This window comes from Fundulus heteroclitus, chromosome 6, assembly GCF_011125445.2.
Source record: "Fundulus heteroclitus isolate FHET01 chromosome 6, MU-UCD_Fhet_4.1, whole genome shotgun sequence".
Taxonomy (NCBI): domain Eukaryota; kingdom Metazoa; phylum Chordata; class Actinopteri; order Cyprinodontiformes; family Fundulidae; genus Fundulus; species Fundulus heteroclitus.
The window spans coordinates 1,427,724-1,450,032 of record NC_046366.1 but is presented as its reverse complement, the minus strand read 5'-3'; the positions used below and the strand labels follow the sequence as shown (position 1 = coordinate 1,450,032).

The 22,309-nt window shown below is 39.5% G+C and overlaps 1 protein-coding gene across 2 annotated transcripts in view; it reads left to right on the top strand.

The window, feature by feature from the left end:
- Positions 1–22,309, top strand: part of LOC105920835 (short chain dehydrogenase/reductase family 16C member 5) — a 60,881-nt gene that overhangs the window by 3,982 nt on the left and 34,590 nt on the right. Inside the window, exons 2-3 of one of the 2 annotated variants that reach the window (XM_021312868.2) lie at positions 19,630–19,957; positions 21,369–21,500. In XM_021312868.2, coding sequence (XP_021168543.1) covers positions 19,637–19,957; positions 21,369–21,500 — 453 coding nt within the window. In that variant the 5' untranslated portion in view covers positions 19,630–19,636. The remainder of the gene's footprint in view (positions 1–19,629; positions 19,958–21,368; positions 21,501–22,309) is intronic. The other variant, XM_036137820.1, reaches the window with a different exon arrangement.

The window sequence follows — 22,309 nt, the reverse complement described above, 5'->3', positions numbered from 1 at the left end:
TCTGGGTTCTGTGGTGTTTTGAGGGTGGACAGGCAGGTGAGCACGGCAGGAGGAGTGACGTCTGGCTTCTGATCTTGGCACGAGGAGGTCCGGTAAAACAAACGATAGCTCGGGAGTCCAGGAGTCTAAATGGAACAAGGACAAGACACGGAGTTAGGTAAAGAGTTTGAGAACACTTAGAACTAGGAACAAGATGGGTCATATACCACTCTGGGTGCGAGTAAGAACTGACGCCCTCCTCCTGGTCTCAGCTCCTTAAGTAGGGATCTAATTAGCAGAGATGATCCCCACCTGCCCTTCACGCCCGTAGGGAAAAGAGAGAGAGAAAAACCAGACCTGCAGGGTGACAGTACCCCCCTTCTAATGGTCGCCCCCTGCTGGCCGTCTGGAAGACAATGCCTCAAAGGAGGAGATAAGGTCTGGGTCCCCACCGGGACTCGATGGGGTTCCAGGTTGAGCTGTGCGTCTTTGTTCTGAGCTTCGTTTCAGAAAAAACGGCTGATCTACCTTTAGTAGAAAGCTGCTACTCTGAGTAGTTCTTCCTCCCTCTGTCATACTCAACATTTCCGATTTCAGAACAGATGATATCAGTCAGGTAACTAAACACAGCGCCCGATCAACCATTTGTAAAAAATAAAAAAAATTAAAAAGCCAGTCCACAAGCATCCTCGTTTACATTATTTATTGACTGTATCTAAAAAAAAAATCAAATATATGTTTAATTCAAATGAAAATATAAAATAATACAATGCAACATACAATGATTTAAATTGTATTTTGTATACTTGGTCATCAAATCAGTGTCAGTTAACTCTGTCAACCAGGTTGCCTGTAGGGATTTTTAAGGTCCAGCAGGTGTCAGTATTCAGTGACACAGTATCGGCACAGTATCAATACAGTTTGACAATGTGTCAAAACGCTTCATGACGCCTCATCGACCCATCACTAGTATGGAGCTAGACCCTGTTCTGAAGGTCGTTGGAATCGGTCCATATGATCATGATAACTGAACAAATGATTTACATGACCTGCCACCGCCCACTGCCATTCTTAGAAGCTAAGCTTGCTTTCTATATCGGTGGGTTGAGTTAGTTTTCATACCGGTGAAGAATTAGAAATGTTGTCTTTAAGGGCTCAGGATCTAGACTCAATTTATTTAGAACAAGTCCAAAGAAGGGATAGACACATTTCCACTGATCCCACCCACCCAGGCAATGCGCTGTTTGCACCTCTCACATCCGGTTAACCATCCGAAGCCTTAATACTAAAACAAATAAGCTTAGAAACAGCTTCTTTCCAAGAGCTGTGAGGGCATTCTCCCCCTGATGGGTGACTGTAGTCCATCGTTTTAAAATCACCCCACTGTTACTAGCCTGCCATATTTTACAATCAACCTTAATGTTACCACATACTTGCACACTGTCATCTCTGAATATCTAAATGCACATTACTGTAAATAAAGCCTCAAATCATTACTGTTCAATAAGGACCCTACTACTTCCTGTTATGTGACTTGACTGAACTGTGTTACAGAATTGGTCAAATACAGTACAACTACCTCACTTTTGTTTCTTATATTTGTTTTGTTTGGTTGTTTAAATTTGGGAGATTACTTGAGTTTTTTTTGCATTTGCACCATTTCCTAATTTCCTAACATCCCATTAATTCAATTCAATTCAATTTTATTTATATAGCGCCAATTCATGAAACATGTCATCTCACGGCACTTCACAAAGTGAAATTCAATCATATTATACAGATTGGGTCAGATTATACAGATTGGTCAAAAATGTCCTATATAAGGAAACCAGTTGATTGCATCAAAGTCCCGACAAGCAGCATTCACTCCTGGAGAAGCGTAGAGCCACAGGGAGAGTCGTCTGCATTGTCCATGGCTTTGCAGCAATCCCTCATGCTGAGCAAGCATGAAGCGACAGCGGAAAGAAAAACTCCCCATTAACGGGAAGGAAAACCTCCAGCAGAACCGGGCTCAGTATGAACAGTCATCTGCCTCGACCGACTGGGGGTTAGAGAAGACATAGCAGAGACACAACAAGAGAGACAAAAAAGCACAGAAGCACACATTTGTCCAGTAATCTGTTCTACGTTAGATGGTAATAGCGGGTGATCTGTCTTCCCTGGATGATGTTACAGCTAACAGAACCCTAGACCATGGCTGTGTCTCATTCCAAATACTTCCGTCAGTGCACTGCTAATGTGCACTGACCACTTACTGCCGTAGTGCCCACTTTCGACCGTTAGTAGTGTTCCAAAAGGAACACTTATGTTAAAACACTTACCGGAAATGACGGGATGACCTGACGAACGCAACACACGTGACCGCAAATTTTTCAGACCGCCAAAAAATATATGCCGGCGTTTTTTTTTTATAGATAGATAGATAGATTTTTATTACAGACTCAGAGTCCAGATTACATACAAAGAGAATACAAAGATAATATAAGAATAAAAAGTACAAAAAATAAACTATACAAACACATGACTTCTAGCCTTACAAGAGGCAATCATACCAATGTCTCCAGAGTACAGAAGAGTACTTTATTGCACTATATTTAACATTTGCCAACAGTAGTATGATTTTATTATTAGACTCATTCAAGCGACAAATAAATCTATACATAAGTTTTCTCAAGACAGCCATCAAAGTGCTGACTCGGGCAGATACAAACAGTTCACTGGCACTGGACCATCTGGGTTTATTTAACAAAAGTCTAAGTGCATCATTGTAAGCCACCTTCAATTTTTGAAGACTGGCTTTTTTAAAATTGCACCACAAATGTGCAGTATACAGTGATGTACAATATGATCTAAACAAGTTCAACTTCACTTCATCCGAACAGAATCCAAATTTACGGACAAGAATATTTGCCTGAGCGTATAACATTCGAACCTGACGGTAAATGTCCTTATCATCAGACAGACAATCTGTCAACATATGACCAAGATATTTCACTTCAGTTGAGACTTTCAATAAAGACCCAGACAGTTTGAAATTTGGAAATAGTCTATTTTTGTCCTCCTTAGTGCGACAGATCAAGATGGTGCTTTTTGAAGGATTGAACTTAACATCATGTAACTCACCATATGCTGAGCAGACATTAAGCAGCTCCTGAAGACCAGCTGAACTTGGGCTAAAAACCACTAAGTCATCAGCATACATCAAATGATTAATAATAGTATCACCAACCATGCAGCCGGTTCTACACAGGTTTAGCTGCTTAGAAAGATCATTCATATACAAGTTAAACAAAATAGGAGATAAGATGCTTCCTTGTCTGACTCCATTGTTGACATGAAAGGATGCAGACATACAGTTGTCCCATGTCACTTGCATAGTTTGATTAGCATACCAGTAGGACAGACATCTTACTATATACTTAGGTACACCAACTTGGCACAATTTTAAAAATAGTTTTCTATGATTAACACGATCAAAAGCCTTAGTGGCGTCTAAAAAACACAGAAAAACTGTAGAATTTTTGCTGTTATAATTTATCAGTAATTCTTTTAGTCCATATATACACATATCAGTGCCATGTTTGGGCTTGAACCCAAATTGATTTTCAGTAGACATTACTATCTTAGCAAATTTTGGCAGAAGAATAAGTTCAAAGACTTTAGACAGTGTATTAGCTAGGGCTATAGGTCTGTAATTATCAGAGCTGCCAATTTTACCAGCTTTGTTTTCAATCACGGGAAGTAAAATAACCTTCATCAAGGATTCAGGAATAAAACCATGCATAATAAAACCAGTAAAACACAAGGCAAGCAGAGGGACAACCCTTGAACTGGCAAATTTGAGATGTTCAGCTGATATAAGATCCATTCCTATAGATTTATTTACAGACAGTTCTTTAATTGCTTGATAGACCTCGTGTGTTTTGATAGTTTCTACAGCGCTAACTTTGTCAACCTGGAAGGGTTCACTCTGTACACAAGTGAATAACTTGCTGTAGTGATGTTGCCAAAAATCTACAATCATATTCGCCCCAGAAACACCATCAATAGTGTAAGGGAGAGAGGATTTATTGTTATTGATAGTTTTAACCTCATTCCAAAAGGTTTTTGTATCCTTTCCTAAAAACTTCTTTGCCAAGGAATCAGCCCTCATGGTTTGCTCATTCTGTTTAATGAAGCGTAATGCATATTTGTATTTTGAAGTGGACAGCTTTTTCTGCTCAAATATAGGGCCCTGTCTAGGTTTACCTGCTAGAGCCCAAGATGTAGTAGCTTCGCGGGCTTCTTTGTGGAATTTAGACACATATGTGTTCCATATGTGTGAATGTAAACAACAATCGTTTACATTCACAGCATGTTGTAATTACATTGCCTCCGACGTCAACGCGGGATCCTCCAAATATTGGCTGAACATGAGGTATGTTCGTGTATTTTACAAACACCTATCGAGTACAATGACTCGTATTACCACCATTACTTACATTTATATGATTGCGGTGTCGCAGCTCCGGCTGTCTCGGCTGAGTTGTCCGCCATTATTTTCAAAATGGGAACACCTTCCCGACATCCTTAGCCCCTCCCTTTCCGCTTTGTAGTCAAGATGGAGTCCGTTTAGTGCGAGTAGGGTCCATTGTTACACACTGCATTTTGTGCCCGTTTTTAGGGGGTCATCCGGGTACTTTCAGTGCACTGAGTTTTTGTGTTATCTACAATACATACTTAAAACAAAGTGTTCGAAGTGTAGAAGTAGGTGGAATGAGACACAGCCCAGGTGTACCTACTATGAAGAGAGAGAACAAAAAGTTAAAAGCTGAAATGACAACAGTCATTTCAATGCAATGCAATGCAAAACCGGAGAAAAGTAGACTGGTGAACAGTAGAAATCAGTAGAGTGAGAAAAATAGGCCCTGATGTCCTCCAGTAGCCTAAGCCTATAGCAGCATAACTATAGAGATGGCTCAGGGTAAGATGAGCCACTCTAACTATAAGCTTTGTCAAAAAGGAAAGTTTTAAGATTAGTCTTAAAAGAAGACAGGGTGTCTGCCTCACGGACCAAAACTGGGAGTTGGTTCCACAGGAGAGGAGTCTGATAGCTAAAGGATCTGCCTCCCATTCTACTTTTAGAGACTCTAGGAACCACCAGCAGACCTGCAGTCTGAGAGCGAAGTGCTCTGTTAGGAACATACGGGGTAATCAGAGCTCTGATATATGATGGAGCTTGATTATTAAGGGCTTTAGAAGAAACATTTTAAATTATATTCTTGATTTAACAGGAAGCCAATGAAGGGAAGCTAAAATTGGAGAGACATGATCCCTCTTGTTGATTTTCACCAGAACTCTTGCTGCAGTATTTTGGATCAGCTGAAGACTTTGAACTGCAGTTTGTTTATTTCCTGATAATAAAGAATTACAATAGTCCAGCCTTGAAGTAACAAATGCATGGACTAGTTTTTCAGCATGACCCCTGGACAGAATATTTCTAATTTTGGCAATATTCCTGAGGTGAAAAAAGGAAACTCTAGAAACCTGTTTAATTCAATTTTATTTTATTTTATTGTATTCTTATTTTTGTCTGCACCATCAACACCAAGTCAAATGTATGTGCAAACCTACTTGGCGATTAAACTTGATTCTGATTCTGATAATATGGGATTTAAATGACACGTCTTGGTAAAAAAATAACACCAAGATTTTTTACTTTTTTACCAGAGGCCAAGTTAATGCCATCCAGATTAAGTGATTGATTAAGAAGTTTATTTTTTGAGGACTCTGGTCCAAAGATTACAACTTCTGTCTTGTCAGAATTTAAGTGCAGGAAATTTAAAGTCATCCAGCTTTTGATGTCATCAAGACATGACTGCAGTTGCAGTAATTGATCACCAGCATAACTGGAAATTAATCCTATGCTGTCTGATAATTCTTCCAATCGGAAGCATATATATATATATATATATATATATATATATATATATATATATATATATATATATATATATATATATATATATATAGTAAGGAGAATTGGTCCAAGGACTGAACCCTGTGGTACTCCACAAGTTTTTTTTTTTTTTTTTTTTTTTTTTTTTTTTTTTTTTTAATTTTCAGTAGAAATGGACAAAAACAACAACAATCAGGCTCAGACATAAAAAAATAAATAATAATAAACGGTTACAACAGACAAATGAATGGAAGAATAACAAACCTGCCAGTCACAGATAAGCCAAATATACACATTGTCTCAACCAAGTCCCAGGTAAATAGTCTGGTGAGGCTCTCATCTTGTTCTGGTCATATCCAGATGGGTCAGAAATGGATCCCAGATAGCTGAGAACTTTTCAAGTGAATTAGCTCTCGTAAACCGGAGTTTCTCCATTTGTATGACAGAGGTCATATCAGTCAGCCATCTCTGAAAGGAGGGAGGAGAGGTTGATTTCCAGTCCATCAGGATGAGCCTTTTAGCAACAATAATCCCCAGCATCAGGGATTGTCGCATTGCTGTGGGTATATTTGCTGTGGACTGTGAGCATCCAAGGAGAGCGAGTTCAGCATCTGGTTGCAAGGTTGTTTTATAAGCCCTAGAGAACCAGTCAAACAGCTTGTCCCAGAATCCTGTCAGTTGTGTGCAAAACCAAAAAGCATGAGACAGTGTACCCTCAGCCACTTTACATCTGTCACACATTGGTGAAACCAAGGGGTAAATCTTATGCAACTTAAGTTTAGAATAATGAAGGCGATGAACAACCTTAAACTGAATTAGCTGATGCCTGCTGTTGATGAAGCAGGATGATATCATGGCCAAACTCTTACCCCACACAGCCTTTGACAGCCCAAAACCCAACTCCCCCTCCCAAGCCTTTTTTATTTTATCTGTGCAAACTTGAATACAGCCATCAAACAGACGTACAAAAGTAGAGATAAGATGCTTGGAGTCAGAAGGGCTATTCATAACGTCAAAAAATGCATGCTCTTTGGGGAGAGTTTGGAAGATGATTTTGGAACGAACGTAGTCTCTAATTTGCAGATAACGGAAATATTGTGAGTGGGGCAAATTGTATTTCACTCTTAGTTCATCAAAGGATGCAAAGCGTCCATTTATATAAAGATGCCTAATAGAGGCGAGACCCTTCTCCTTCCACATTTGAAAGGTTTTGTCTATTGTCGGAGGTATAAAGGAGTGATTTCCACAGATTGGCATTTGTGCGCATATTGCTGGCAGGCTCAGAACTCCTCTCACCTGATTCAGGATTCTAACAGAGTTTTTAATAACAAAAGTTTGACTTTTTATTATACCAGATGACTCTATCTTCGAGAACAGCAAAGCAGGCAGGGAAGACTGAGCTACGGTTATGGCTTCCATTTTCAACCATGAGGGGGACTCAGGAGCCAAACTGTCTGGATACCCCTGCCGCCAAAACATCAGAGCCCTGACGTTGGCAGCCCAGTAATAATGTTTGAATATTGGTAAACCAAGCCCCCCGTCTGATTTTGGTTTTTGCAAATGGGCTTTTGAAATTCTATGATTTTTGTAGTTCCAAACATAAGAAAAAATTATTGAATCAAGCTCTTTAAAAAAGGCTGCAGAGAGAAAAATGGGGAGATTCTGACAGAGATAAAGAAATCTGGGCAAGGAGACCATCTTAACTGAATTTATACGGTCGATCATTGACAAGGGAAGAATTTTCCAGGCTTCTATGTTTTGTTTAAGCCTGGCAATAAACTCTATAAAATTTAATTTGAAAATAAGTTTTGGGTCTTTAGGTATTGTCAGGCCAAGGTAGGTTAGGTGATCCTCCACTAATCTGAAAGGAATGGCCTTCAAGAAGCCTGGCGTTAAAGTGTTGGAAAGAGGCATAAATTCACTCTTTGCCCAGTTAATGGTGTATCCAGACATCCTACCAAAGGATGTGATCAGATCTAATAAAAGAGGAACTGATTTCTCTGAATTTTTTAGGCCAAGGAGGACGTCATCTGCATATAGGCTAATGAGCATTTCAGTACCGCCCACCCCCAAACCCACAATTTCCGGGTGAGCTCTTATTTTTAGGGCAGGTGTTCCAGCGCGACAGCAAAAAGCGCCGGCGACAGAGGGCAACCCTGCTGGACAGAACGAAATAAGGAGAATAAAGTTGACCGATCACCATTGGTCAGGATGGAGCACACTGGGCTGGCGTATATAATTTTCACCCAAGATATAAAAGAGTCACCAAACCCAAATCTGCGCAGCGATTCCAACATATATGGCCACTCGACTTGGTCGAAAGCCTTATGAGCATCGAGCGATAAAATCGCTGCTCTGTCGGTCTCTGTGTGGTTAGCATATATAGTGTTAAGGAGACGTCTTACGTTGGAAAAGGTATATCTGCCAGGGAAGAACCCTGTCTGCTCAGGGTGAATAATGGATGACAGGTGTTTGTTTAACCTAACAGCTAGCATTTTAGTTATTATTTTCCTATCGAAATTCTGGAGCGCAATAGGCCTGTTTCTTCTCTATTTTTCTTCAAAATGAGGGAAATGTTAGCCTCGTAAAGTGTTTTGGGTAGGTTTTTTCCCTTCTTTGAATCGGTCATCATTCTAAGAAGTAGTGGAGCAAGAATGTTGGAAAATCTTTTATAAAATTTGCATCCGAAGCCATCAGGTCCAGCTGCTTTGCCCGATGGAAACAACTTAATTGCAGAGATTATCTCCTCCAATGCAAAGTCAGAATTTAGATCATCCTTGGCAGCATCACTAAGCTTAGGCAATGTAAGAGAATCAAAGAAATCGGCCAGGTCAGACTGAGTAACATTGCATTTGGAGGAATACAATTCGCAATAAGAATCTCTGAAGCGATCATTTATTTCTTTAGGGTTGGTTAACAGAGTACCTGCTTTTGATTTAAGGCAATGGATCGCTCTGGAGGCCTGCACACCCCTGAGCTGTCGCGACAGGAGCTTCGCCGGTTTATCCCCAAGTTCGAAGTTCTTCTGCTTAAGTTTCAAGAGAAGATTATTAACCTGACCACCCAAAATGCAATTATATTCATACTTAAGCTTAATTATTTTATTGTAATCCTCAGAGGATTTTGAAATTCGATATCTAGCCTCGTAAATTGAAAGAGTGTTTTCAATCTCCCGTAAACGTTTTTCCCTAGCTTTTTTGGCAGACGATTCATAGGAGATAATGTCACCCCGGATAACGGCTTTTAACGTTTCCCAGAGGATCGAATCAGATACCTCACCGTTATCATTAGTTTCTATGAAATTATTTAGCTTAGTAGAAATAGTCTCCACAAATTTGCCGTCAGAAAGTGTGGAGTACCACTGCTTTCTGGTGGTACTCCACAAGAGACCCTAGAGTTTGAGGAAGATTTATTATTAACATGAACAAACTGGAATCTGTCCGATAGATAAGATTTAAACCAGCCTAATGCTTTTCCCTTTATCCCTACAGTATGCTCAAGTCTTTGTAGGAGAATATTGTGTTCAGCTGTATCAAATGCAGGACTGAGATCTAACAGGATAAGTACAAACACAAGTCCATTATCTGAGGCCATGAGAATATCATTGGTGACCTTCACCAGCGCTGTTTCAGTGCTATGAAGAGCTCTAAAGCCAGACTGAAACTCCTCAAGTAGGTCATTACTTTGTAAATGTTCACAAAGTTGATTAGCAACTACTTTCTCAAGAATTTTAGATAAGAAAAGAAGATTACATATAGGTCTGTAATTCACTAACTCATTTTGATCAAGAGATGGTTTCTTAAGTAAAGGTTTAATAACGGCTACTTTAAAAGCCTGTGGTACATATCCATTTACTAAGGATAGATTAATCATATCTAAAATAGTGCCACTGATCAAAGGGAATATCTCTTTAAACAACTTGGTTGGGATTGGGTCTAACATACAGGTAGAAGGTTTAGATGAAGCTAAAATGTTAGATAGCTCAGAAAGCTCTACTGCTTCTAAACTTTAAGACACTGTGCAGGTTCTAAAGATTCCTCCAACGCTGCCTCACTTACTGAGGACAAGGTAATCATGTTTGGGAGGATGCCAATTATTTTATTTTTAATGGAATCAATTTTATTTATGAAGAATCCCATGAAGTCATTACTGCTAAGAGCGAAGGGAATTGGATGGATCAACGGAGCTGTGACTCTGAGTAAGTTTTGCAACTGTACTGAAGAGAAATCTAGGATTATTTTTATTCTCCGTGATTAATGATGAAAGATATGCTGCTCTAACTCTGCAAAGGGTCTTTCTATACAGCAATAGACTGTCCCTCCAGATTAGGTAGGATTCCTCTTGGTGTGTAGAGCACCATTTTCATATTAATGCTGCACGAATGCTCATAGACCTATCGAAGCATGTAAGAGTTCTTTACACTACAATCAGTCACATACACATTCACACCCTGACGGTAGTGAGCTATGGGTTAGGGTAGATTAAACAGCTGTCCTGGGACAGACTGACACATCTGGCCCAGATATCACAATGAATGATGGGCCCCCTCTGGCCCAGGGCTGATTTGCCAGATGTGACCCATGTGCGGCCAGAACTGGGCCAGATGTGGACCAGCTGAAGAAACTGCAGCTGGCCCAGGGCTGGCCCACACATCGGGTCTCCTCTGACAAACCAGCCCCGGGCCAGTGGAGGCCCATCATTCATTACGGCGTCTGGGCCATATGTTATCTGCCATCTTTGGCCCAGACAATTTTTAGATTGTGTTATTAAGTGGACAATAAAATACAAAAAATGTATTACAATTGTTTTATTAATACAAAATTTGTATTTTAAGTACAACAAATGACAGTAAAAAATACCAACCAAAATTGGCATAAAAAAACTATACAAAGTGCGTCTAAAACTTGAAAGTCTCTTTAGCTGATCCCTCTCTTGTTCCTGTTGTCCCACTGTTATGGTCTGGAGCGTTTTGCAGCCATTTTGTGATTCTTGCATCCAAATCCCTGTCAGCTACAGTTGAAGTAAGATGATTGTGCTGCACAGCCACTGAAACAAAACAAAAAAACATAACTTTAATGAAATTTGTAAATTTATCCCCTTCCATTTTTTCAACCTATACCCAGAGTATTTGTTGAGCATGGCGCCTATAGTGTCAGAATAATGGCACCTTACCATTATAATTGAAGATAATTTTGTAATTGAATACAACACAGGCATTGCAAAATTTGTATTTAAATATTTTTCATAGAAAATCTTTTTCAAGCTTAGTTGATTTATTTGTTTAAATACTGGTGTTTTTTTTTTATTGCAAAGACAATCCAATAATTTCCAGCTTTGGTGTTTTTTTTCCGACATCAACTTTTTTGATTCAGTAACAAACCTCACAGTTTCTGTTTTTTTTTTTTTTTTTTTTTTTGCCAGTCTTCTCATTTTTAGATTTGCTTTACTTTTACCTTTCTTGTTTGAGGGCTGGTCTCTGTAAGGGTCACTTATTTGTATATTCAATTGGTGTTTATTTGGCAAACCATTATAGAGCTGCCAACTTAGAATGAATGAATGAACCTGCCTCCAGGTGCTGCCCCCCTGGTGCAAGAAGGTGACAGTTAAGCAATTCTAAAAAAAAAAAAAAAAAAACATCTGAAAATGAGAAGACTGGTATCAAAAAGACTACCGATAATGAGAAGATTGGTATGGAAGAAAAGAGCTGATATATACTACTAGAAAACCTGGAAAAGAGGTAGGTTGGAATCTGAATGAGTGTTTTTTCTTGTCAAATAAAGCGTACTAATGCATTTTTGTTTTAAATCATCTTCAGCTTTTATTTTTTAAGAGTGCTGTGAAATAAAATACAATAAAATAAATACTTTAAAATGTATAGTGAACCAATTTTCTGGAAATGTAGGAAAGAAATGCCCAGGTCCCTTTTTGGATAACTCCGCATGCGCAAGGCTTTCTTACCTTGCTCTTCCACTCTTCAAGGGGATTACATGAAAAAAATCTCCCGAATCCACTCTTCTTTGTATCAGACAGTTATTCATTTCTATAGAAGAAAAGGGGGCCGAGCAAGATGGCGGCATGAGTGCTCACTCAATAAGTAAGGAGTTATCAACGCTACTTTAACGCAAGAATCATTTACAGCGCTGACTCCGCTGAATATTTCAGATTCCGCGCCTAAAAAAAAAAAGGATTGAAAAAAGAAAACGTCCTGAAACCTCATCATTATGGCTGCAAGTGGTAAGCGCAAATCCATCAGCACAGAGACTACGGCAACTAAGATGTCAGCTAAAAGCCACAAACCTATGGAAGACCATGATTTCGCTGAAAATATCATGGCTTATATAGGGCTGATGATAAATGAGAGAGCGGATGGTCTACAAGCAAGTATAGATGAGCTCAAAGTTGTGGTGGACATTATCCTTGCAGAGATGTAAGAGGTGCAAGGAAAGTTGGCGGAAACCTTCACGGAAGTTGGGAATGGAAAACAAGCTGCTTGAATTCTGACGTTATGAAAGAAGATGGGATTTGTGACTTTTGGGTTTAAACGAAGGAGGAGGAGATGATGTTCCACCAACACCAGGATGCAAAGAAAAATGACCTGATGTTATCGACAGTGGACACTGGCTGGATCGCGTTATGGATACAAGTCGTCCTCGAGAAGTGATTATCCAGTTCTCCATGAGACAGTGCAGGGGTATGCTATGGAAAGCATCCAAGCGGTCATCCTTTCTGGAAGCACTTAGAATGAACTTAGAAAACTGTTGATGAAAACTGGAGCTGAAATAGCACAACAAAAAAGAAAAATAGAACCAGAAGTAATTAAAGAAATTATCTCTTTAATTGGTATTCTACGAGAAAATATATCTGAAGAACAAAAAATTTGATTAAAGCAATTACAACTGAATCTGGACAATATTTATATTTCCTAAGCTAAAGGAGCTTACATTAGATCGTGACAGAAATGGTTAGAAGAGGGAGAAAAAAAACTGCTGTTACTTTTTTAGGTTGGAAAAAAAGACACCAAATATCTATCAGCATTATAAAACTTAAATGAATAACAATATATGTGAAGACCCTGCTCAGATCTCTAATTTCTATGAAACTTTTTTTCAAGACCTTTATCAATAAAGATGCTCTGATGAAACCCTGGCGCGGATTCCGACGGGGGCGCAGGGGGCGCGCGCACCCCCCCCCCCCTTTGGAGACCAAAAGTATTTTTTAAAGAGCCCGAAATTTTAAACATCCTTCATAGAATTAAGATTAATAGCCAGTACCTGTCATTTAGAACGCACTGTGATGCCGGCGCGGCATAAATTGTCGACGCAATCACCGATACTGGCGGCGGCATTTAGTGCCCAAATATGGCCAGTAATGGCGGCCTGACGTCACATCCTGTGTTGTTTCTTAGCAGAGGCACTGCGCTTACACAGCTGTGATAAACAACAATTATTTCGGATTCCCAGAGGACTTCACCACTGAAATTTTCTAGAGCTATTGTTAAAGCAAAAATGCTCACGTGCATGGCAGTTTGATGTTGCAATACATCGTTTAAAAGTGGAAAAACATCACAAAAATAAGGAGACTGCTGCCGCAGCAGACAGATTCAACTCACATCGTTCCTTTTTGGTCTCCTTGCCTCAAACTGGTATGGCTGGATTTCGTAAAAAATTAGGTTGCTGTCAAGAAAGTCTTCTATATATTCCAAATCGCTCTCAGATGATGATGATGATAAATCCATGAAACTCCATCACTATCGCTAAATAATCACTCTCTGCCGCATCGGTCGTCGCCATCTTGGATAATAGCGCGCAGTGACGAGCCTGTTCTTCTTCTTCTTCTGTTGTGTTTTCTGGCAGTTTACATCCTGTGTGCATTACTGCCATCAGCTGGACGGAGATGTAATTTAGAAATATATTTTCCTATATATCTTTATATCTTAATGAAGCTAAATGATATCTATAAGGTAATCATGCTAATTCCACTTATGTTCATTCATTAAAATTATTATCAATTAAAAATCCTTAGATGAATAATTAGGGTAGTGTGAAAGAGTAAAGATGGCATTCTTTGGTCATTTAGCCTCACATTGTCTCGACCCCATGACCCTTGACCCTTGACCCCATGACCCTTAGGTGCGCACCCCCCTTTGAAAAATCCTGGATCCGCCCCTGAAACCGTCACACAATTTATCAACTCTTTGAAGAACACACAACAAATTATTGAAAATAGTAAAGAACAATGTGATTCCTTCGTTTCATTTCAAAGTTTATTTGGTATGGCCAGACACACATCGACATAGACAAACTGAACAAAACAGCTATTTAAAAAATTAAATACGTAAAAAAATAACTAAATAATGAAACAACAAAATGATCGGTGTATCCTCTACCATTACTTCTTAATATCAAAGGAATTGGTTCCCGTTTTAAATATCCACCAGCCCGGACAAATAGATACAAACATTCCTTTCTTCCCTCTGCTGTCCAGCTGCTAAACTCTACCAGGAAAAGCAGATGGTCACACGTTGCATACATATAAGCCTTCGCTTTATTCATTCTCTGCGCTGCACATATTTATATATATTTACTCACCTTTTATATTTTATGTGTTTCTTGTGTTTTTATGTGTGAAGTGTGAATGTTTATTACTACTGCAAAAAATTGCCCATATTGGGGCAAATAAAGTTACTACTACTACTACTACTACTACTACTACTACTACTACTACTAGTGGCTAATGTCACAAATAATAACATGACACACCGTTACAGGAGATCCTTTCTGCCTACTGACATCGACATGTACAACAACTTGTTAAAGAAGCCCCTGTAAAATGAGTTACAATGCTTGATTTTCCTTTGGGAATAAAGTATTTTTGAATTGAATTTGAATAAAATTAATTAATGCGATTATACCTCCGGGAGGCTAGGGGTCGCTGTAGTGATCGGTTGCAAAAATCGGCTAATCTAAAGTTATACTAAACACCTTTAAATCAACATTAATATTCCATATTATTGCAGCAATAACGCTCAGCACTATCAAACGATGGTAACGATGGTGGAGCGAAACAAAACAAACCTTCGGCGCCTCTGTGTGAGTTCAGTTAACTTTGGGCATCCAAGGGAAAGCAGTTCTCTAAGGAAACTTTGGTAATTGCGGCTCTGCGGCTAGCCGACACGCGGTCGTTGGAGCAGGCCCTGGGTCGTAGTCGAGTCCCTGCCTTGCAATTTCAGTCCAGATTTTGCTCTCAGCTTGGAAAAGGGGTCCTCTGCTGGCTCCTCCGCCTTCGTCTGGAGTCCGTTTCCTGCAACAGCTGAGGAAGCGAAGCAAAGCTGGTTCGGCATAGGGATTCTTTCACTTCGGCGTCTAGCAGAAGTTAAGACTGCATACTTAACTCTGATTCAGCCAGTAGTTCTCCGATGCCAGTCAATTTCTCCGCTCCGCAGAGGACAACAAGAATTCCCCCCTTTGTCACTCCATTAAAGCAACGTGAAATGAGTTTCACATAAAGCACATTTTACCCTGCTTGTGAGTCTTTGAGCCCAATGAGAGTCCCCAGGCAAGAATGAAAAAAAATAGTGAGGTGGAGCCTGGCTCCATAGCAGGGCACCCTGCTGAGAGAAGCTGTCTCTGTGTGGATGTGTGAAATGCTTACAACCCATTTTGATTTCTCCTCATGTTACATGTTATTCCTAATTCAATCAGAATTTTGCCCATGGCTTGATGGCACAATAACCCTCAATTTACAAAATAAAAACATTTTCACAGAACTGTTTGCTTCTAAATAAAACTTTAGAAATTTAAGTCATGACAACCCAATTGCTAAAAATGTTGAATGCATTAACACATTTATTGTGGTCTGGACAAATACAGTTTCAATTACCCTTCACCCCCATGAAGATCATTTATTGTTGCAGAACTACATACTTTATTCTTTCATATAATATCAGCAAAATGAAACAGAAGTCAGAAGTTCCACAGAATTTGCCTTGGCCTTGTTTGACTTCTCTTTCACTAGTCTAGAGGATGATCATCAGAAAAAGATTCAAATAGAGCTCAAGCAGGGACGGATTAAGGGTAGTCTGGGCCAGTGGGCAAAGAATTCACCCAACCACCCCCCCCCCCCCAGAAAGAAAAAAGAATGTTTACAAACCATGCTATTGTGGATTGTGAATAAATTGAAGCAGTTTGTCGCTTTACATCTTTCCGGACAATTATAGCTAGCCTGGTTGTGGCACATTAAGCCACTCGTGTCGCAACGGAGTAGCCAGAGTTCAATGAAACCTAGCAGAAATACTAGGTGCAGCTATATGCACACGATCTCAATCGATGTAAATTCAAAAATGCAGAGAATTAAATTGTTGAAACTAAGCGCGATCAGAAACACTGTCAATATGTTCAATGAAATTAACAACTTGCTAAGGTTTAGACGTGGGGTGTTAGCTGAAGTGCACCGTGTAGCCTAAAATGTTGTTGGAAGGTGGGCGTGCGTTAGCTTGTCAGAGAGACAAGTTGTAAAAAGTGTGCCTTAGCTTGTCAGAGAGACAAGTTATGAAAGCTATGAAGCTATGAAATCTAACCTAAGATATAACGACACACACTACCGGACACAGTCAAAATCATATTTCTAGAGACTTTATTGCTAACTAGTAAACCATATTGTCCTACCTGAAATCATCGAGGCTGCATTAAATCTTGCTATTAGCTGTATGATCCATTTGTCTTCTTGCCACCCATACTATACTTACTATGTTTAAATCCTCGACTGTTATTGTACGTTCATTACATTTTCTATTCACTGTTTTCTGCCATCTACACTTGGCAAGGCAAGGAAGCATGCTGTAACAGATTAAAACAAAAAAAAACGAATATGCTACCCGTCACGCTTTTGCGCCTGTGATCAAATAGAACGCATCGCGTGACAGCCTGCATGTGTCACGTTTTAAAGGAGGGGAGAGTTTTGATACATTTGGAAAATTCTAATTTGCCATGAACCTATAAATGGAGTTCCGATTAGATTTATTGTCAAGACGTTTAAAAAGGGAAATGATAAACAACCTGTCAATTAACCCTAACCCAGGCGTCAATAATCCATTTTATATAACTTTTTTTCTACTCTTCCTTCTTACGAAGTCATTCACTAATTCATCAAAATTAACCTGTCTAATCAGGTCTGATTCAATAGCCAGAAGTGGCAGGGAGTTCAAGCGGTTTTGGCACATCCTAATCCTGAGTTCATTCTTAATACGACTCAGTTTGGAATGAACGCTCCCCTTCACACTTTGTAATAGGCACGGTCAAAAAAAGTTTAAGTGCTATGTAGACATTCAGAAAGGTTGACTGTAAATCCAAATGAATCATGGTTTTGAGCATTTTACTTAGACATTTTTCTTTTTCTGATATGAATGATTTGTATTGTATCAGTTCATCTGCCAGGCTCATGTTCAAATCTGAAGGGTATGCTGCAGCGAGTGAGTTAGCCTTTAAAGAGAGCTCGCTATTGGACATATTGTCAGGCATGAAAAGAACAACAAAGAGCTTGGTTAAGTGTGTATGCATTCAAACAGTAATCAAGACAGGACACGAGTTTGTCAATGACAACATTGAAAGTTTCGATCCGAAACTTATCCTTTCCTTTAAATGTTACACCTGGCTCTGCACTATCATCAGACATAATTTTGCGCTTCTTTGTGCGCTGGAGGTCATGCCTGTACTCTTGGGAGACAGCAGTGGTGACATGTAAAGCTGCCCCTTCAAACACCTCAAAATTATCTCTTTGTGCTACCACAAAGTCTCGTAAAGACAAGAGAAGTTGTGTAGCTGTACAAATGTCAATATCATGCTTCTGCACCTGCAGGCTGGTGGCATGAAAACACTGAAGTACTGTGTCCCAGAAGTGTGCCATGAAGGCCATCTCCAGTGTGTCCATTTCGTCACAGAGAGTAGAAGCTTCACTTCGAGTTTCACATTTCTCCTCCATGTCTATAGACACTGACTAGCAGGGCCAGCTGTGGAGCCCGCTAAAAGCACCCTAAGGGCCTGTGGTTAGTCAGAGGGCCCTGGTAGGAAGTACCCCCCACCCCAACCCTCAAAGGGCTCTTGGTAGCCAAATGTCAGAGGGCCCCACTCCCTCCCTGTTTTCATCAGACGCTCAATGAAATAACAATGTATTGTATCGTATATGTTGAGACAGTTTTGGTCTCGGGGCCCCCCCTGGGGCCCCTGGCCCCAGAGGGCCCCTGGGCGCCAGCCCTGCTGGCCCAGTCCGTAATCCATCCTTGAGCTCAAGATGTGAAATAGAAAAATGGGTAGAGACTAAATAAAAGCAAAATATCAGAAATGGGCAGATATTACACAGAGAAATAGATTAAAATAAACATTGGCTTTTTTACCATTGGTCACTCTACAATGTTTAAATGTTTCAATATGGGGCTAGACACCTGCCACAAAAACTGCAGAAGATTTGACAACAGAGTACAAAACAACAGTGTGTTGTATTTGCCAAGCTCTGTTTCTAACTGTTGAGAAGGAAAATCGAGAAACTTTTTTTTTTTTGTTCACAAAGTCATTATGCTCACATAACCGACAATTGAGACATAAGCTTTCTAATGATATTCCACAGGACCAGATGACTTTTTTTTATTGTTGCTGCCACCAGTTGATCCGGGTTTGTATCCTGAAGCATGAACAGCTGTTCACTCTCAGCTCTACATCTGGTGAATTGCAACCAGACTGTGTGATGATTCCTCTCAGACGTTCGATTTCACTCCATATCAGACTTCATAGATAGATTTTGTCAGCATTCAAAACCCCAGTTTTATTCATGCTTTCACATACGTGACATACTATGCATAGCAACCTTTGAAATAAAAAAAGAAAAGCCCATAAACCAACTTAAATCTTAAATAAATGTCTTCACATCATTTTATGAGGGTTTTCTACCATCGCATTCCTCTCCCCGATGATTACCAGGGTTGTGTGCAGCCTACCACAGATTATTGTTAAAAGGTGTAAGGCAATCACTTTAATTGCTCAGTTTGAAATCCTCCATTGTGTCAGATAAAAACATGTATTTGTCTTAATAAATCTGTGACCAATATTAAAGTGCACAATTCATCAATCAATGTTATAAAACAGTATTAATGACTCTGTTCTGAAAATGAGGAAGTTCTGTGAATGCCTTGACAGTCACAGGATGTGGGTGGGTGAGTGGGGGGGGAGGGGGGCAATGTATTGTTCTGACTTAATGTTTTGTGCCACTAAAAACGAACATGTCTTTTTGTTTTGTACTGAAGCCCTCCATTCGTCTTGTCTATATCCTGAATATTAAACAGCTTTAACAAATAGTATTACAGATCAGCTTGATAAACTGGGCAATCCCTCTTTACAAAATGCATTTTGTATTTTGAGGTAGTACAGAGACATACATGTCTGGTTGTTGCTTTTTTAAGTTCTTCAAGTTGTTGTTTTTTGGCAGTTCATTTCATGTTATCATTGTTCCAACACTACAAATAAAATATCTTTCCTAATGACATGTATCTACTTATTATTCCTTATGTGATAGCACAGATAGTCTGCTTGAGGCCAGGTTATGAACATCTATTTAACAAAGAATAAGCTCTTAGATAAAACTGAGGATAGCTGTAACTTTTCCAAATAAGAAATTAAATCAACATCTTATTGTGTTCTTTTTAATGTTTTTTTGTCTTTCTGTAGACTCATCATGAATTTCGTCCTGGAAACAATCCAAGTCATCTTTCTTTCTCTATGGTACAACATAGAATCTTTCATTCACCTCTTGGTCCCGCGGAAGAAAAAGAATATAACTGGGGAAGTGGTTCTGATCACAGGGGCTGGCAGTGGAATTGGTCGCCTAATGACTAAGGAGTTTGCGACTCGTGGTACTGTGCTGGTTCTGTGGGACATTAATGAAGAGGGATTAAAAGAAACCACAAAGCTGGCCAAAAGTGTTGGAGCCAGTAGAGCCTACTATTTTGTCTGTGACTGCAGCAACAAGAACGAGGTTTATAGAGTGGCTGATCAGGTAAGGTTATTTTAGTTCTTAAATGTTTAAGTGCAATGTTTTTGGAAATGGGATGGATTTGCTGTAATTGCCACAAAGAATAGCTACTGTCTTAAATGTTTTTCACTAATCTCTTTCACAGTGCAGTAGAATGGCGGATTTCAGATAGTTTGCAAATGTCTAATCCAACTTCCCAGATTAATAAGCAGTAGCAGTTACTGGTTGTTTGCTGATTTCTTTGTGTTGACACACCTGTATGCTTCAGTCTGGCAAACTGCCAAAACCATTAAATTAAATTAAATCTTAGTTATATAGCACTAATTCACAACAAGTCATCTCAAGGCACTTTACAAAGTGAAATCATACAGAAAGATTGGTCAGAAAGTTTCCTATCTAAGGAAACCCAACAGATTGCATCAAATTGACAAGCAGCATTCACTCCTCCAGAAAAAGCGCAGAGCCACAGTAAACAGTCGTCATTGTCCATGGACTTGCAGCAATCCCTCATACTGAGCATGCATGAAGCGACAGTGGAGAGGAAAACTGCCCTTTAAAGGGAAGAAAAACCTCCAGCAGAACCAGGCTCATCCGCCTTGACCGACTGGTGGTTAGAAAAGACAGAGCAGAGACACAAAAAGGCACAGAAGCACACATTTATCCAGAAATCCTTTCTACGTTATATTTTAATGGCAGATGATCAGCCCCTCCTGGATGGTGTCACAGCTGCCACAACGGCAGACCAGGTGTACCTACGATAAAGAGAAAGACGACAGAGAACAAAAAGTTCAAATAACAACAAAGTGCAAAATTGGGGAACAATAGGAAACTCAGCAAAATAAGAAAAATAGATATTGATGTCCTCAAGCAGCCTAAGCATATAGCAGCATAACTAAAAAGATAACTCAGGATAACCTAAGTGACTCTAACTATAAGCTTTGTCAAAAAGGAAAGTTTTAAGCCTGGTCTTAAAAGTAGACAGGCTGTCTGCCTCATTGACCAAAAATGGGAGTTGGTTCAACAGGAGAGGATCCTGATAACTAAAGGATCTGCCTCCCATTCTACCTTTAGAGACTGTAGGAACCACCAGCAGACCTGCAGTCTTAGAATGAAGTGCTCTGTTAGGAACATACGGGGTAATCAGATCTCTAATATGATAGAGCTTGATTTTTAAACTCTATCATAAAGAGTTAAAAGGTATTTTAAACTGTCCTTCTCCATATAAAGCAATTTAACAGGAAGCCGATGAAGGGGCTGTTGCTGTTATAAAGTGGTCACAAATTTGCTGATAATCAGCCAATTAGAATGTTTGATTAGCAGCGCCTGACTGCTGCTTGAATCATGTCAATGTGGGGCTTTACTGTTTTCTTTTTACCTGTAAGTTTTCAATGTTAATAGTGGAATTTTTCTTGATATGCTTATTTTCTCCATGCAGGTTAAGAGAGAAGTGGGTGATGTTAGCATCTTGGTGAACAATGCTGGGATTGTTACGGGAAAGAAATTCATGGATGCTCCAGATTCTCTGATTGAGAAGACCATGGAGGTCAACACTATGGCTCACTTCTGGGTCAGTCAAAATGCTAATCTGTGGCATTATTAAAGACACCGATATACTGTGAGACAAAAAATGACAAAAAAAGTGGAAAACATTAGGGGTGTCACAAAATTGATGTCAGGGCAGTTTATATAGTGTCAGTATACAACAGAACTCGTTTCATGGGACTTTTTAAATGTCTTCCATTCATATACAATTGTGGATTTGAACCCAGTTCATTTCTTATCAATACAATTTATAGTAACACATAACAATCTTATAGGGATCACTATGCTGGTAATGATGATAGGACATGGCTGACAATAGATGGACTTTAGGCAATCAAGTTGATAAAAATAAAAATAAATCCAATATTTGAAATTCATATGTCTTTATGAGCAGTTCCCCTTTTCCTTTTTTTGGTTAGGGACCATGGGCTCAGACTACAAGTTGTAGAGGTTCCCCGTTCCATGTGTATTAGTACCAGATTTGACCCCTCTTGCCTTAATAACTGGCCTAATTCTTCATGGCACAGGTTCAATAAGGCATTGGAAGCATTCCTCAGAGCTGTTGGTCCAAGTTGACTGCACAGCATCACTGAGTTGTTGCAGATTTGTTAGCTGCACATCCATGATCATGATGATAATCTCCTGTTCCACCACTTCTCAGAGGTGTTTTACTGGATTGAGAGCTGGTGACTGTGGAGACCACGAGATTTACAGTGAATTATAAGAAACTAGTGTGATGATTTCCACATTATCCTGATGAAAGTAGCCATCAGAAGATGAGAACACTGTGGTCATAAAGGGATAGAAATATTCTACAACAATAATACTCTGGAC